Raw genomic sequence first — 14,730 nt, 5'->3', positions numbered from 1 at the left:
AAGAAGAAATGTAAAAAATCTCAGTGATGGCAAAAACCTTACAGATCGTTTCTACGAGGGGAAGATCAATTTTGAAGTCTCTGTTGTCAAGTTTAGCTTTTTCTCATACTGCTTTGAATCTGAAAACCTAGAACAACCTTGAAATGCATGTTTGCCTGTCAGCACGACAATAAAACTCTGTTGTGAAGACTTTTTGTGGTTTCGACTGTGTGGTGTTGACGTGCCATCCCAAGGCAGATGGGACAGTCTCGCAAAGATTTTTTAAGCGCTAACCATGAAAAGATATTAGTAAACAAAAGGAGGGGAGTTTTAGTGAAGATAAAAAGTCCTTTTGGTTTCTGTAAGGTATACAAAAGCTTGAATACCTTTTTCATGGTTGAGAACAACAGTAGCAAAATAGAAGTTGATGAGGTGTCTGATCTCTGTACAGCATCCGGAGACACCAGGAGCGCCGGGCCATCCTCACGCCGATCCTGACTGACTTCTCTGTCCGGGTCACTGCTGCTCCAGCTATCATCTTCAGCAAGAATCTGTCCCCTGACAGTGGACAGACAGAGGTGAGCATCCACTCAGCGCCACATGAAATACTGCGCATGAATTATTTCTGTAGAGAGTATTCAGATTTTCTGAATGAAAATGTCTCTGCACTGTAGAAAAGTTAAAATTCCCCAGAACTAGGGAAAATTATATCGATATTTGTAACGTCAAAGTTTAAGTCTGAGAATAGACAAAGATTCTTCTTGTGCCCTTTGACCGCGACCTGTTACAACTACGACTGCAGCCATTACTCTCACAATCCGTTGCTCATATGAAAATAGACATTGATTATGTGAGATGTCAAAAGTATTTACATTTTCCTCCTAACGTACAGTAACTTACTCATTAGGAATCGGCCGTCCACCATGTAATGGGAGGTTTTTGACCCCGAGAGTTCAAACCTTTCTGCTTATACAGCTGATGTTTTCTGGCACCGCTCTCTGAGACTTCCTGCCTCTTTGATGCCTCATCCGACCACGCTAACATGCCCCTTGACAATGCATAACAGCTAATCCATAGTTTGTGCTTAGACACACACACACACACACACACACACACTCAGTGTGATTTGTGTAACTCCCTCAGATATGGAAACTCGGAGCCAGGAACAACAAAACACAACTTTGAACTAAGTAGTGTAGAACAATTTCTATAATAAAAATCATATTCATTTTGTCTAACCGCTAACTACTGTTAGCAGATTTATGCATGCTTCCCACACAAATGTAAGAGCTATTGCTAATGAATCATTAATGTATTGAATGTATTATAGCAGTATATGGTTTACATTTGTTCCTCGCCAGGGTATTCTGTAACTGTTATTGTAACCTTAACATGTTCGACCAGTCACTTTGACCGCTAACAGAACTACTAATATTTATAATGTTAATGCACTTCTTATGTTATTATAAATCTAAACGAGAAAAAAGACAGTAGTGACTTCAATTTAAAGCTCAGAATTGACTAAATAAAATCAAAAAACAGTGGCAATACCCTTTGTGGGTTACTGCTCTAGGTCTGGCATGTGTGTGTGTGTGGTTCAGTCCACAGTGTTGGTGAGTAATATCCTTTTAGATGTAACCTCCAGCCTGAGTTTTGAACTGCTGGCTGTGGGTGGGACCCCAGAGAGCACAGAGGGAAGAGCGGAAGAAGAGACAGACTTAAGTAAAGATACAAAGATAGTGAGGAGATGGAAAGTAAATAGAAAAGTATACAAGTTAGAAAAGATGTTCTCAATGCATTTCCTGTTCTCTCCTCCTACTTCTTCTGTTCATTTTGTCCCCCCCTTTTTTAACTCCCTTTTTTCTCTAGGAGGTGGTGGTGTGTGGCCACTCTCTGGAGGTTAATGTGACTAGCAGTCTGGATTTCTACCTCAGTATTGCTCAGGTCCACCTCCTTCATCAGCTTCTCAGAGACAACATGGTGGGGATGGACGCTCCAGAGAAAGGCTTTGAGGTACATTAATGTGACATTCCAACACTACATACAAAATCAAAACCACCCCCTGTTTAAACTTAAAGATGTTTTGTGCAGCAATACACAGTTCTCAGTGCTTCTGTCTACCTGAAAGTCCTGTGTCTGTGAGCATAATCTCACACTGCTTGCGATTCTGGATCTCCTCCATTTTGGTTTCAATTTAACTTCGAGGAGTCAAATCTAGTGAGTGGATTCAGGTGGTTTGCACTGAATCCTCTCCCCGAGATGTCTGAGGACAGCACATTTCAGCACTGGAGGACAGATTTGCAGTGATCGCTCATACCCATGAATGTTAGGTCCTGTAGACTGTGGGTGAAATCACAGCAACTAGTGCTCACATAAACATATGCAACACAGGTCACAGTGACATCAGGTGGAATTCTGACTCACACATTCATGCACAACACAAACGTCTTGGTCCATATGGGCACTTACATACTGACAAACAAAGCTACATACATACATAGTATGGACATTTTAGCTGGAGTAAGTTTATTTGAATAGTTTAACTATGGTTTCTGTAATACTAAAGCTTTACACTGTCTCTTCGGTGTAACAAACCTGAAGTCATGTGTGACTAACAACTCTTTTTATTTCAGGAACTTCTCCTGTGCTGTGCTGACATTAGCTGGATACTGTACATCTGCCCCAAGATCACTTTGTTGATACAATTATGGCTTATTAATTTTTACCCACTAGTCTGCCACAAATTCACAGAAAGCCAATTACTAATCATTGAGCAGCGCGATGCTTGTTTGCTCAAAAATCTATCATTATTATTTCCCAATACTGTGCTCTTAACTATTAGCCGTGACTATTTTGGGTGAATCCAACACATTTAAATATTTACTCACTCAGAGCAAGGCTGTTCTCTAATGTGGGCTTAGTTTACTGCGCTCTGCTCAGCTGCAGCTTTCAGGGCCCTTCCTATTGTTTACAGGACAGGGAGCTCCCAGGCGCCATTTGCCCCGTCTGACCGCTTAATGAAGCTTTCTAATGGAACACAATATAAAAATATTTACCAGCTGTGGTGAGGATGGGAGTTGTAGATGAGGGAAGGGGACAGGGGAAAGAAGAACGGGGGTAATGGGATGAAGTGAAGTGAGTTGATAGAGTGATTTTACTGTTATCTCCTCTTAACATTCTTTATGGGACGATGTGTGCTTAAGTGCAATGACTGCGTCAGATGACGCAGATAAAGGCCTCTGTAACCTGAAGTAGGCTTTCTCAGGAAAAGTAACAAGTTAAACTTTGTACAGTGATTACATGATTACAATCTAAAATGGATTAGGACAACTTGGACTAATACAACCCTGTAGAAATGGATAAGAGAAAGGCGCAGTGTGAAGTTTCCTTATTTCTTTTTTTGTTCTTCATTTGTTACTTGCACGGTAAGACCATGGGAGGTGCCTGCTGTGCATCTGGTCTTGATTTGGGTGATCTCTGAGCCCTCACCCTTGACTTGTAATGATTCATGGCTTGATTCTGTTGAGGGGCAGCTAACGGCTACAGAGGGTTCATCCAGGTTCAAGGCAGGATGAGAAATTTAAGCAGCTATTCTGGGAGGACTATTGGCAACTGTTTGAAAACTGCAATATGTTATCCCCCCCCCCCCCCAAAAAAGTGTTAGGGTTCACCCTTCAAGAAGGGTAATTTAAATTGGATTCATCATGGTTTATTTTTTCCATTAATCTCTAAAAGCAATGAAATGTAATGCAATGTAATGTATGATGTAGCATCAGTTTTGCTCAGCTTTGCAACACCTTGGCTCACAGTGCAGTCCTGACATGCACCCGAAACATTCCTCTGTAAATTTGGTTTTCTTGTTGAGCTTCTCCAGCTGGAGGAGATGAGATTCCAAATAATGTTAAGGACACTGTGACAGTAGCCGCTGTGTTTATGTTTTTACCCCCAGGCTTTTTCCTAGTTTATACAAGTTTAGGAGCTGTCAATTTTTTGTGCAAAAATATGTATCTGACTGTTTTTATTACTTTTTTTTTCATCTGGATTAGGTGAAGTAGAAATGACCCACAAGGTCCAGAATGATGTAATATCAATCACTGCTTTTTGAGAAGTTAGAGTTTTGTACTTGGAAGTGATGGTTCAGCTTTCGTGTTTTTTTTCATGTATTTCCACACATGCATTTTTAAATTCTTTTGGTCACAGTTATTAACCAGGGGAGGCTATTATGACTTTTCTGCTTTTACCTTATTTATGTCATATGCATGATACAGTGTGCCTTACAGTTTTATAGCGGTGACATTACACAGCATAACAGTATCATTAACAGTGAGCTCAGTCAGTGTGTCTTCACCTCTGTGCAGCTGCAGAGCACGGAGGTTATACTGAATAAATGTGGTCTGGCTTTGACTTTTTTGGACATTCTGTAAAACTATTTGTACCTCCATCTATCTCAGTGTCGTAAGTCTTTTGGCAGCTGAGTCTGTCCGGCTGCTTGGCCCTTCAACAGGGAGGTTAGTATGACTTAGACGTGATCAGGTCTGGTGTGTACGGATCTACAAAAACCCATTTCACAAGCTGCAGAGCCCTCTAGTGGTGTTTTGAACTAAGGCATTCAGGCCCCGCTCCCACCCCCTGCTAACACATTTCACCCACTGTCATCATAGAATATCAGAAGTACATACCCTGACAGTGTTCAGAGTGTGGGTTAAGAACAGGTAGAGTCTACAATCTTCAGGTTTCAAGTAATAAAGTTCAGATGTCTTTCCATTTGTAATTTCCACAGTATTAGAAACTGGATTTGGAAATGTCTTTTTTTAATTCAATCCCAGCTTCAGTAATGATATTTATAGAATTTGGCATTTTTTGTTTGTTCTTCCTTTATACAACCTGTTCAAAGGATTCAATTAAAACCAGGTCCCAGAACTCAAGCATCTGGTACAGGGGAATTGTTTTTGTTGTGCTCCAACAAAGCATCTCCGTTCTCACAGTCAGCACTGTCCCCAGCTAGAGTTTAAATTAAACACTGCTCTTTACTCACTCTCTCTTATTTCCAAATCCTTTCCTCTGATTTTTTTTCTTTTTTCTTAGCATGCTGTTTGTCTTGAACAGATTCTCCACAATCCCAGGCACTCATTTCAAACGGTTCCATTGCCCCTCACAGCTGTGTTTTATTGTCTTGGTTAATGAATTTGTTTTGTAGGGGCTTTTGGGTTCCCTGGCAGTGTTGAGGCAAGACACTCGTTCAGGCAGCGCGTTCAAGTGTTGTGTGTGATTTCAGTCATTTCTAGACACTGAGCTGTGTTCAGAGGAATCTGTCCACACATACACATTGTTATGGCCTTTCCATGCATACATACAGATGTTAGATTTTTATTTTCTCATAATCTCTTTCATACCCTCTTATTGTGCTTTATCGACAGTTACCAGTTTCCACTTAAAATGATTGAGATGCAAAACATGTGCTTCTTTATGACCGAACAGCTGATTCCTAAGCACTAGATAAGCAGATGTGTTGCTCCTTGAATCACTTCATCGTAGGGATGTTTATTGCAGCATTATGATCCGTCATTTTTTGTGCTCGATGTTAATGATGATAAAGTGAGGCTGAGTTCAGTTTAGGCAGCAGGAGGACCCTCAGCCAGGGAGCTATGAATAGATGATGGAGCAGTTTGTGGTACTTATCTCACTGCTATGTCATCAGCTGTGTCACCAAGCAACACAGAAATGCAGACCCATACCATGCACGCGCACACACACACACACACACACACACACACACACACACACACACACTCTGTCATACACATTGTTTCCACATTCTCAGCATGGTAACTGTATTCTGCTTTTATTTGGGAGCCAGGACTCTTAATGGTTCTTTATGACTGAACAGCTGACCCGTGTGTGTGTGCGTGTGTGCGCGTGTGTGTGTGCGTGTCTGTGCGTGTGTGTGTGTGCATTCTGTGTGTCAGCTCTGCTATGACGTTATTTGTTCTCTAGAAGACAGTAAGAGATTTAGATGACAGTGTGTGAAAGTGTGCAAGTTTGTTCCTGACAGTCTTTCTGTTATTCTGTATCATTTTCTGATTTTACTGTGGGCCTTTTATACGCTTGCTACAGTGATAAGCAAACATATTATTTTAGCAGTGATAATAATACTTTTTTATTTTTATCACTCTCTTTCACACACACACACACAGACACACATAGTAAAAAAAGCACATACAGTACAGAGGCAGCCCGGGTCAGCCATGTGCTCGTACCACAGTGTTAGAGGAAAATACCCTCTGGTGCAGGGGAAGTCCCGGTCGGCTTCATCTTCCACCTCATCCTGGGATGATTACACGCATGGGAAACGGGGATTTAGACTTCCTCCAACACTCATGTACACACACACACAAACAAACACACATACATCCCCACTGATGCCAGTGCACACACAAACATGTAAAGGCTTGTATACAGGCTTGCAAGACGTTATCAGGTTGGACTGTCTGAAGTATAAATCTTAGAAAATACATCAAGCTCCCAGTCACCCATTATTGCCTTCTCTCTGTTTACCTTGTCCAGCTTTCTTTCCCACACTGTCTATCCCATTCATTCTTTTCTCCATCGTGGAACTGGCACGTCTGCTTATTGGAAGAGTGTTGGCTCTTCCATAGCTAGCTAGTTACTGCACTAAATGGCTGCTATTGGGCAGGGTTCCTCCTCTGGAGACAATAATACTGTGCTGTTACATCTGTTTAGTCTTAAATGTCTACCCTTAAGGAGGCATGGTGGCTTTTTTTTCCTGAAATAATTGTCCACACAGCCACACTCAACTACACTGAAATATGTTTGGACAGTGGTGTTTCTTTGCATCGCTAAATTACTAGATTTAAAAACTGTCCCCTATAAAAAATGAGTTTAGTGTGTCTTATGGTTTAAAATAAAATGTCATAGTGTCATGTATACTGATGTGCCAAACTGTTTCGTGACGGGGCCTCCTCAGAGCTCCCATTAGTCTGGGATTACATGAACAAACAGAATACAATTCTGTGACAGGTCTTCCGTCATCCTTTCAAATATCTTGAGAATTTTGCATAATGTTAAGTATAATAACCAAATAAAAGTAACTCACTCTTACCAAATACTGCTAAATGTTACTGTGGGAGCATGGAAGCTTGATGGCCTGTATATAGCTCTCTTTCATGTAGGAGTGTTAGCTGGATGTCAAAAGCACGTAGGACAGCTTATCTTAGCCACGGTGCTGTTGACAGGCTTGGCTCAGCGAGCGACCTGCGGCCGAATCCTCGTCTGTATATGTTTAAAGTAAACCGTTTCCCAAGCCACTCCTCTTTGTGATGAGTGTTTCATATTGTCTTGTAGCTGTTGAGCTTTGAGAACTCGAGTATCTTTCTTGACCTCTGATCTTTCCAGGACAGTAAGGTGTCAGAGGATCTTTTCAGTGCTCTGCTGGCCAACAGAAATAAGGAGACATGAAACGAGGGTAAAAATCTAAAGCATGGAAAAGTAACAGAGCAGACAGTGGAGACAGCTTGAGAGAGGTTTGCCAGATGAGAGAAGAAGGAAGAGAGTAAGGAAGAAATGTTCAAAGATGAGCCATTACAGAGTGAGAGTACAGCGTCTGAATGTGGTGTTTGCTTTGATTCCTGTCTCCGTCCAAAGAATTTGTCTGTAAAGCTGGGAGCTGATGTTCCTGAGAGGTCAGCTCTTAACCAGTCAACCTGGCTATTAACCCTCTCTGAGGGCCAGATTCCTTTCACCCTGACCTTTTCCCATCCTGCTTAGCACTATTTTCATTCGCCCGGTTGCTGCTGAGAGGAATAATAAATAAAGCTCCTTGTGCAGCTGTCTCCTTTTCCATTTTGGCTGCCTTAGATCTGTAAAGTAAGTGTCGTCTCAGCTTATCTTAAACATACATATTTTCATAGCCAATGTTCATCTTGCTGCCCTTCTTTTGTTATGAAACCATATCTTTTTCTTTTTTTCCCTGTGTCTAACTGACCCTTCTGTGTGAATCAACTGCTAATTGACAGCCAGTCATAACAGCTCACCTTCCCTGTTCAGCCTCTGCACTCCAACCAACCTTCTTCTCAGAGCATAACCGTGGCACATTCTTAAATTGGCCCCTTGGAAACTCAATCTATTTGAGATCAGTAGCAGCTGAATTTGCTCTCTCCTCAATCGGTTTTGGCAAAATTGGCGTGAAAACTCCAGATAAAATCACAAAGCTCGGAATTCTGTTAGAGCAGGGAAACAAATGGTGCCTTTGAGGAAAGGCAGGAGGCCCCCGCCGTGAACCCAGAGATCGAGTGACAACTCAGGTGAGCAGGAGTGCCCTCTCGCTCTGCCTGCAAGGGAAACAGGGTCATAAACCCAGGGGACTAGTAAAAGCAATGTGCACCAGGCCAGCTAGCAGACACTATGGTAGATTTTGTTCAGTGTAAAAACACAGAATTTTTGTCCAGTGAAGTGAAAAGAGGAAATAGTTGTGGGGGGATTTTTTCTTCCATCCACCTGTAAAAGCAAGATTCCACCTAGAAAAACAGGTGATGGGGAAGATTAAGTAACTCGAACATTGCAATAAAAGTGTGAGTGTGTAGTGTCTTTGTTATTCTCCTTTTTCTTTCTTGTCTTTTTGCGTTATGGTCTGCAGTAGCATTGAGTTCTGCTAAAACAAAACGGCGACATCCTTAATTCAATTAATTGAAAGATTCACAAGAGGTTATTCAGCGACAAGAGTAGTTGTAATGTGTACTGCATTATGGCGTGACTTATCGTGCCACATGTGTTCTTAATGTTAGTGATGGAGGAACCAAGCATTATTCCATGTATACATGAACTGTTATCTATCAGTACATTTGTGAAGTGAATATGTTTAAGTTTGCGACTGGAACTGAAACCTGATAGCAGCGTGTAAAACCCACATGAAGTCAAGGTAATGACAGATATGCACGGGTAAGTTCCATGTAGTCACTGGAGACACAACTGAAAAACGTAGCTCAGATGGTTTAAATAATCAGGACGTGGGCTTGATTTTGTACTTCACCTGCTTCAGTTTGTCTTCTTGGATGAGCTCCAGTGTACATGTCAAAAATGAATCACCAGATGCCCCCTCACACAGGTGTTTCCTTCCATGTAAACTGCTTCTGAATCCCCCCACCCATCCATGCAGTCAGTTTATCATTACTTTGAACATGTGAAATTGTTTGTTCTCCCAAAATGAGCCTTTGAGCTACGTTCATGTTCATTTTTCTGTCTGCAGATCTTTTTTTTTTTGTTAGTTTAGCCTTGTCCTCTACAGTATGTTTCCATTATCAGGGTCCTTCTTGGTCAGCCAAGTCAGGGGATAGGGGGTCTTACATAATTCTCCTTTGAGAGCCTAACATGCAGAACCCGAGAGCTTTTGTCTCACTCGACTCTCGTAGCTAATCCAGGCACAAATTACAGGAAGATTACTTCAATCCTCCTGCTGTAAATAGACAGAGAGCCAGGATTGTTTTTGTCTTCATGCCACTTTTGAGTTTTCAGTGCAGTCTTAAGTGCATATTTGTGTGTGTCTCCTCACTTATGAAGCGGTGCGCTGAACCAAAATTGTGAGCGTGTATGTGCGGGCTTCCTGGAGCGTGAGCTGATCACAGCAGCATCGCTCCCAATCTTCTATAAGACCACCTGGTGAGCATCTGCCTCCTACACCTCCCACCCTGTCCTGCTCCAAACAGCCTCACATCACCTCAGGACTCTGTTGTTTTCCCCGGCTGTTACTCTCTGCTCACAAACTTGTAACTAAAGCAGAGAATACAGAGATGGCTGGCAGGCAGCACAAGTTTCAGAAGAACACTCCACGACTTAATGAAAGGCATTTCTGCAGCTTTTTGAAGTCTCTCAGACATTTGCTTTCTTGAACCGCCAAGGTCATGCTGAAGACAATGCAGTTTGAGGTTTCTTTTGTTGTTTGTTTGTTGAAAACATAGCTCCAAAGCTAATGATGTTAGGCCAAAACCTCGGATGAGTAATCTTAAGGTGCTTTGCTGCTTTATTCTTTATTGTGAGACCATGAGTGACGGTGCATGTCACACTTTGCCAGTGAAAATGTAACGAGCGATGAGATGTGTCAAGAACGCAAAATCGCTGCCAGTGTCTTCACAGAGACACCCCTGGTCTAACATCTGAAGTCAAGCTCCGAGATGTCTCACAGTAGCTCAGCGAAAGGCACTTTTATGCCCACTTTCAGAAACAACTTTGACCACCGTTAATCTCACCTCACTCAGGGACTTTTGGCATATACTGGAGCCTGTATTTTAGATTAGAAAATTACTCCCACACAGATCTCAAAAATAAACAGGGATGGTGAGGGCTAACGAGAGCCAGTTGTGCTCTGCTCCATCCCTGTGGAAAAACAGAAGAAAAGTACGTCTGATGAATATTCTGCTGCTGTGGGGGCTAGGATCATAGCGGCTCAGAGAAAAGACAGACCCCAGGGTGCTTCTGTCTCACTGTGACTTCTCATCATGGTTTTTTTCCCTCATCTGGCCTTCAAGTTATTGTAAACAGGTACCCTGTAAAATGTTACGAGCCTGGGTGCAGTTGTTTAGGTATATCGGACGGGAGTCGGTATGGATGTTTTCATATTAAGTGCATAAAGGCCATCAGACGACATTTATCAGCGGTGTTCGAGCTGCCAAGTCCTCCATTTAGCTTTAAAATTTCACTTTTGTTACTCTGCTTATTTAGTTTATCTTGTATCATGTTCATTATTAATGATGGAAGCATTTGGTGATAAAGTCTGTTCAGCAGTGTCTGATTGCAGCCAAGAGATTATGTCGGATGAGCAGAGAGAGTCTGTGTATCATTTCTGAATACTTGCATCATGACGATCGGGCCGCTTTCCCTCCTTTGTTTGTTTTCACTAACACGCTTGTGGTGTTAATCTAGAAATTGTCTTGTGCCGTCTTTTGAACGCTTCCTTCGGCGAGTTAGGCAACTGCATTGCATCCTGCTTATATAAACAGCTTGTGTTATTGTTGCGATATGGGGTAATTCCTGCACGTCCTCACAGTCACCCCTAACCTAAGCAGTAGATTTGATTGGTGCGACATAATTGTGAGGATTTGGGTTTAGATGGTGGATCTGACGGGGATGACTGAAGCAATACATCTCCTGTTGAGCTTTAAGGGTGGTGTCTGTCAAACCTTTTAAATCATTCTTGATTGCCAGAGATTTGGAGCGGGGCATGGTGGGTTTGGCGAGCTTCTCCAAGGGCCTGGAGTCACACTGGGAAGGCCTCGGGCTTAAACTCAAGGGGTTGAGCACACTACTGCAGCCTGCGTAATGTCAGCGCTCTGGATGCAGCTCTGATTTACTAAGCAATGGCAATCTGCATTCTGTTTGTAGCAAAATATTTGTAGGCAAGCTAATGTTGTGAGCAGGCATGGGAGAAAAACGTTTTTGAAGTTCAATTATAAAACGGAGGCTTTGGTCGCCACATCTTCCAGAGCCAGGTCTTTGTTGAGAAGCAAACTGTAGTTCCCCAGATGGACCACATTAGCTCGCTCTCTTTACAGTTGTTCTTTCCATTCTCCCGCCTTTATCATTTCGCATCTTTGTTTCTGGGCCAGAGCTTTTCCAAACTATCGGGCAGCTGGAAACCAAAGAACATCATCTCTGCATTCATGTTCTTGTCGGTTCATCTTTCCTTTGTTTTTTCAGTTAGGTGTTTCACAAGCCCCTCTCTCATGCTCCTCTGTTTAGACCAGCCATCTCCTCGCTTCTGCCCCAGTCGGTCTTTCCGGATGAAAAGTGTTCCAACTGACCCAGTGCTTTAGGAATGTCAACATGCATAAATTATTACTGTCACCGCAGTGTTTGCTTTCCCCCCGTGAGTCACGTGGCATCAAAGGAGCGAGAGATTCTCTGACATGGTAAGCAAAATATTCCCACATTGTTATTCCTTTGGTCCACACCAATAGATGGAGAAATGGAGTAAGGAGAGATATCTGGGGACCTGGAGCGTGGAAGGAAAAAACAAAATGGTTCGGATATTGTCTCTCGTGTTCCTTTGAGAAACATGTTGCTAAACCCTGGCGGAGTAAACCCACCCACCAGCATTACTGGGTGGAGGGAGCTTGTTAAAATGGCCCCACTTGGCGCCCTGAGCTTTGGAGTACACTGTTTAAAGTACAGTCGACAGTCACGCCAAAGCACTCGGCATCCATTTGTGAGCTCTGGGGTCACGACCTTCCTTTACCTCTTTGTTGTGGTTCAGTTAAAGTGCATAGCAGGTTGCCTTTGTTATTGAAACAAAGTTTAGTGTGCTAAATGACTGCCTTTGATGCCCTTTCTTGCTCTGCATTATGGCATACAAAGCAGTGACTTCATATTATAAATGTCTTCCCTCCTCTGTTTTCCTCAAGAAAATAAGCAAGTGAGTTGTGGTTTCTAATGGCATGTGGTAAAGTATTATTGTTATTATTTTTGATTAAGATGAGGTATTGCTGCATTGAAGTTTTCCTTCATTGGCACAATAACACAGAGGCCTGCTATCAGCTTTATGCTTCTGGTAAACAAAAGTGGGTAGCACAGCAGGGGCTTAACATATAAACTTTGATGTAGTCAAGATACAGAAGTTAATTTCAATGTAGGCATTTTGCAAGCAAGTAGCTGAACTGAATAGTGCTGTCAGAAAGATTTAGTAATGACTTCCCGTGTTTTTCAATGGGAATTCTACTGGAGTTACAAGAGAACATGGGAAAAATGTGATAAACCATTTTTCTACTAAAAATGCATGAAAAGTGGCTCAGTTCCCTAAGCTGACCTCACCTGGCTGCTATGGCTACTGCAACAGCCTGTCATTCACTGGAGGAATTCAAGCTGAAGCATTTCACTAATAAATCAAGAAATCTCTGTATGCCTCTCTGTGTGCTCTACACATATCTCATCAACCATTCATCCAGTCTGCTTCAAACGTGGCCAGTGTATTGCTTGGGGATAGAGGAATTTTAGTCTCATTTAGTGCTATTTTTGTGGGTTTTTATCCTGTTGCACCATTTCAGTCTGGGAACTTTTGGGAATCCTTGTATTATAAGAACCTGAATGTAGTCGGACTACAGTTTGGATATGTGGCTATTAAATGGGCCGTCTTGAAAGGAATAATAGTCACCTTTGTTACTTGGATCGTATTTATTTTATTCTTTCCTGTCGACTACCATGGACTTCCCTACCATCTTAAAACATCCAGATTTTCATGTTCCCTGATCCCTGATCCCGAATGGCAACTTACTTTTCATTCATCTGGAAAGCATCAACTGCATATGTGATATTCAAATGTAAAAAGTATGCTGTCATATTTGACTAGCCAGCCAGCCAGCACTGTGAACGGGTGGCATTTGGATGATGTGACACTTGCTTCCGAGTCTTAGCCTTTCTTTAGCAAGCTGTTCTGAGTTACACTGATAGAAATGGGGTCAGGAGTCACACAGATGCACTGTGATATGATTGGCACTCAGGAGACTCATGGTTTCACACTTTGGGGATTATCCTTCATTTTCCAGAATGCTCTGCCTGGAGACTCTGATGGGATGACCTCACGATTGGCTGGTGGGGGTTCGGGTGTGGAGGGATGTGTATGTGTGCGTAGTTGCACGTTCATGATCACGATCAGCTAAGTCCAGAGGAAGATTGCATTGGGATCTGGAAAGAGCGTTTCCAGTGAAGCCATTATATAATATAATAGAAAGTAATAGCTGGAAAAGGGGATTCCAGCTGGGACTGGTCCTGTAGTTACAGTCAATGTTTGTATTTTAAATTTATTGCCCTCAATAAATGAATAAATTGGTATAAAGTTAATGCATATAGAGGTATATGTTTTCTTTGTATACATGCTGTTTTTTCCCAGTTAGTAGGTACAATAGGGATCTAACTAAGCTGCAAGAAGAAGAAGCAGCAAGTTAAAGTGATTGAATAGCCACTGACTTCATGTGTGTTTATGCGTACATGTTTGTGAATACACTGATTGAATGCACGAACTTATGAACACTGTCCATTTGGCACGTTTTTTCATTGTCTCTCTTCCTGCGTGGCTCTGATTGTGTTCCCCATCATCCCTTATTCCACTTGTAAGCACATCTAAATATAGACCAAAAATTTGCTTAGGGGGCACTCTGCTAGTAGTGGTGGTTAAAGAGAAGATGGGGTATTTGCTGTAATTGTAAATGCATGTGTACAGCCTACGTTTGGGAAGGGAGAAAAGCATAAAGAGCGTCTGCCAGGTTCTGCTGGCTCGCTCTCTTTCCCAGCTGCTATGCAGCTTATTTGTCCCTTCCAATGTGGGGTGCTCCTCGGAGGGGATGTTTTGCCTTTGCTGAATACCTTTTCAAATACCTCCTTACCTCAATGCAAGTTTCACTCGCTTAACTTAACACACATGGAGACAAGTCCAGGCCCTTTCTGCCTTCTCTCTCCTCCTCATTGCTTGGAAAATCTGACATTTCTACAGAAAAGAAATGCACACATCCTGTCCTCATTATGGCAGAGAAAGGAAAGGGATCTGGCTAGGCCAATCCTATGGAAGCCCCACACATGAGCCCAGTTGAACAGAACAGGCAGGCAGGCATGCTGCTGCGTTTTATATGGCTCTTGTTCTTAGCCTTTGATGACACTGTTTAGAATAGGAAATATCTAATAAGTCAAGTATTCTGTCTAATGTGCTGCCAGTGGGTTTAGTGTTTGCCTGGAGGTCTTGAAACACTATCTCCG

General features: G+C 42.3%; 1 protein-coding gene across 3 annotated transcripts in view; it reads left to right on the top strand.

Annotated features, from left to right (window-relative positions):
• Positions 1-14,730, top strand: part of LOC134635624 (intermembrane lipid transfer protein VPS13B-like) — a 292,458-nt gene that overhangs the window by 190,134 nt on the left and 87,594 nt on the right. For all 3 annotated transcript variants that reach the window (XM_065471728.1, XM_063485027.1, XM_063485026.1), the window contains 2 exons: positions 431-557; positions 1,849-1,992. In XM_065471728.1, coding sequence (XP_065327800.1) covers positions 431-557; positions 1,849-1,992 — 271 coding nt within the window. The remainder of the gene's footprint in view (positions 1-430; positions 558-1,848; positions 1,993-14,730) is intronic.

This window comes from Pelmatolapia mariae, linkage group LG10_11, assembly GCF_036321145.2.
Source record: "Pelmatolapia mariae isolate MD_Pm_ZW linkage group LG10_11, Pm_UMD_F_2, whole genome shotgun sequence".
Lineage (NCBI taxonomy): Eukaryota > Metazoa > Chordata > Actinopteri > Cichliformes > Cichlidae > Pelmatolapia > Pelmatolapia mariae.
This window is presented reverse-complemented; position numbering and strand designations above follow the sequence as displayed.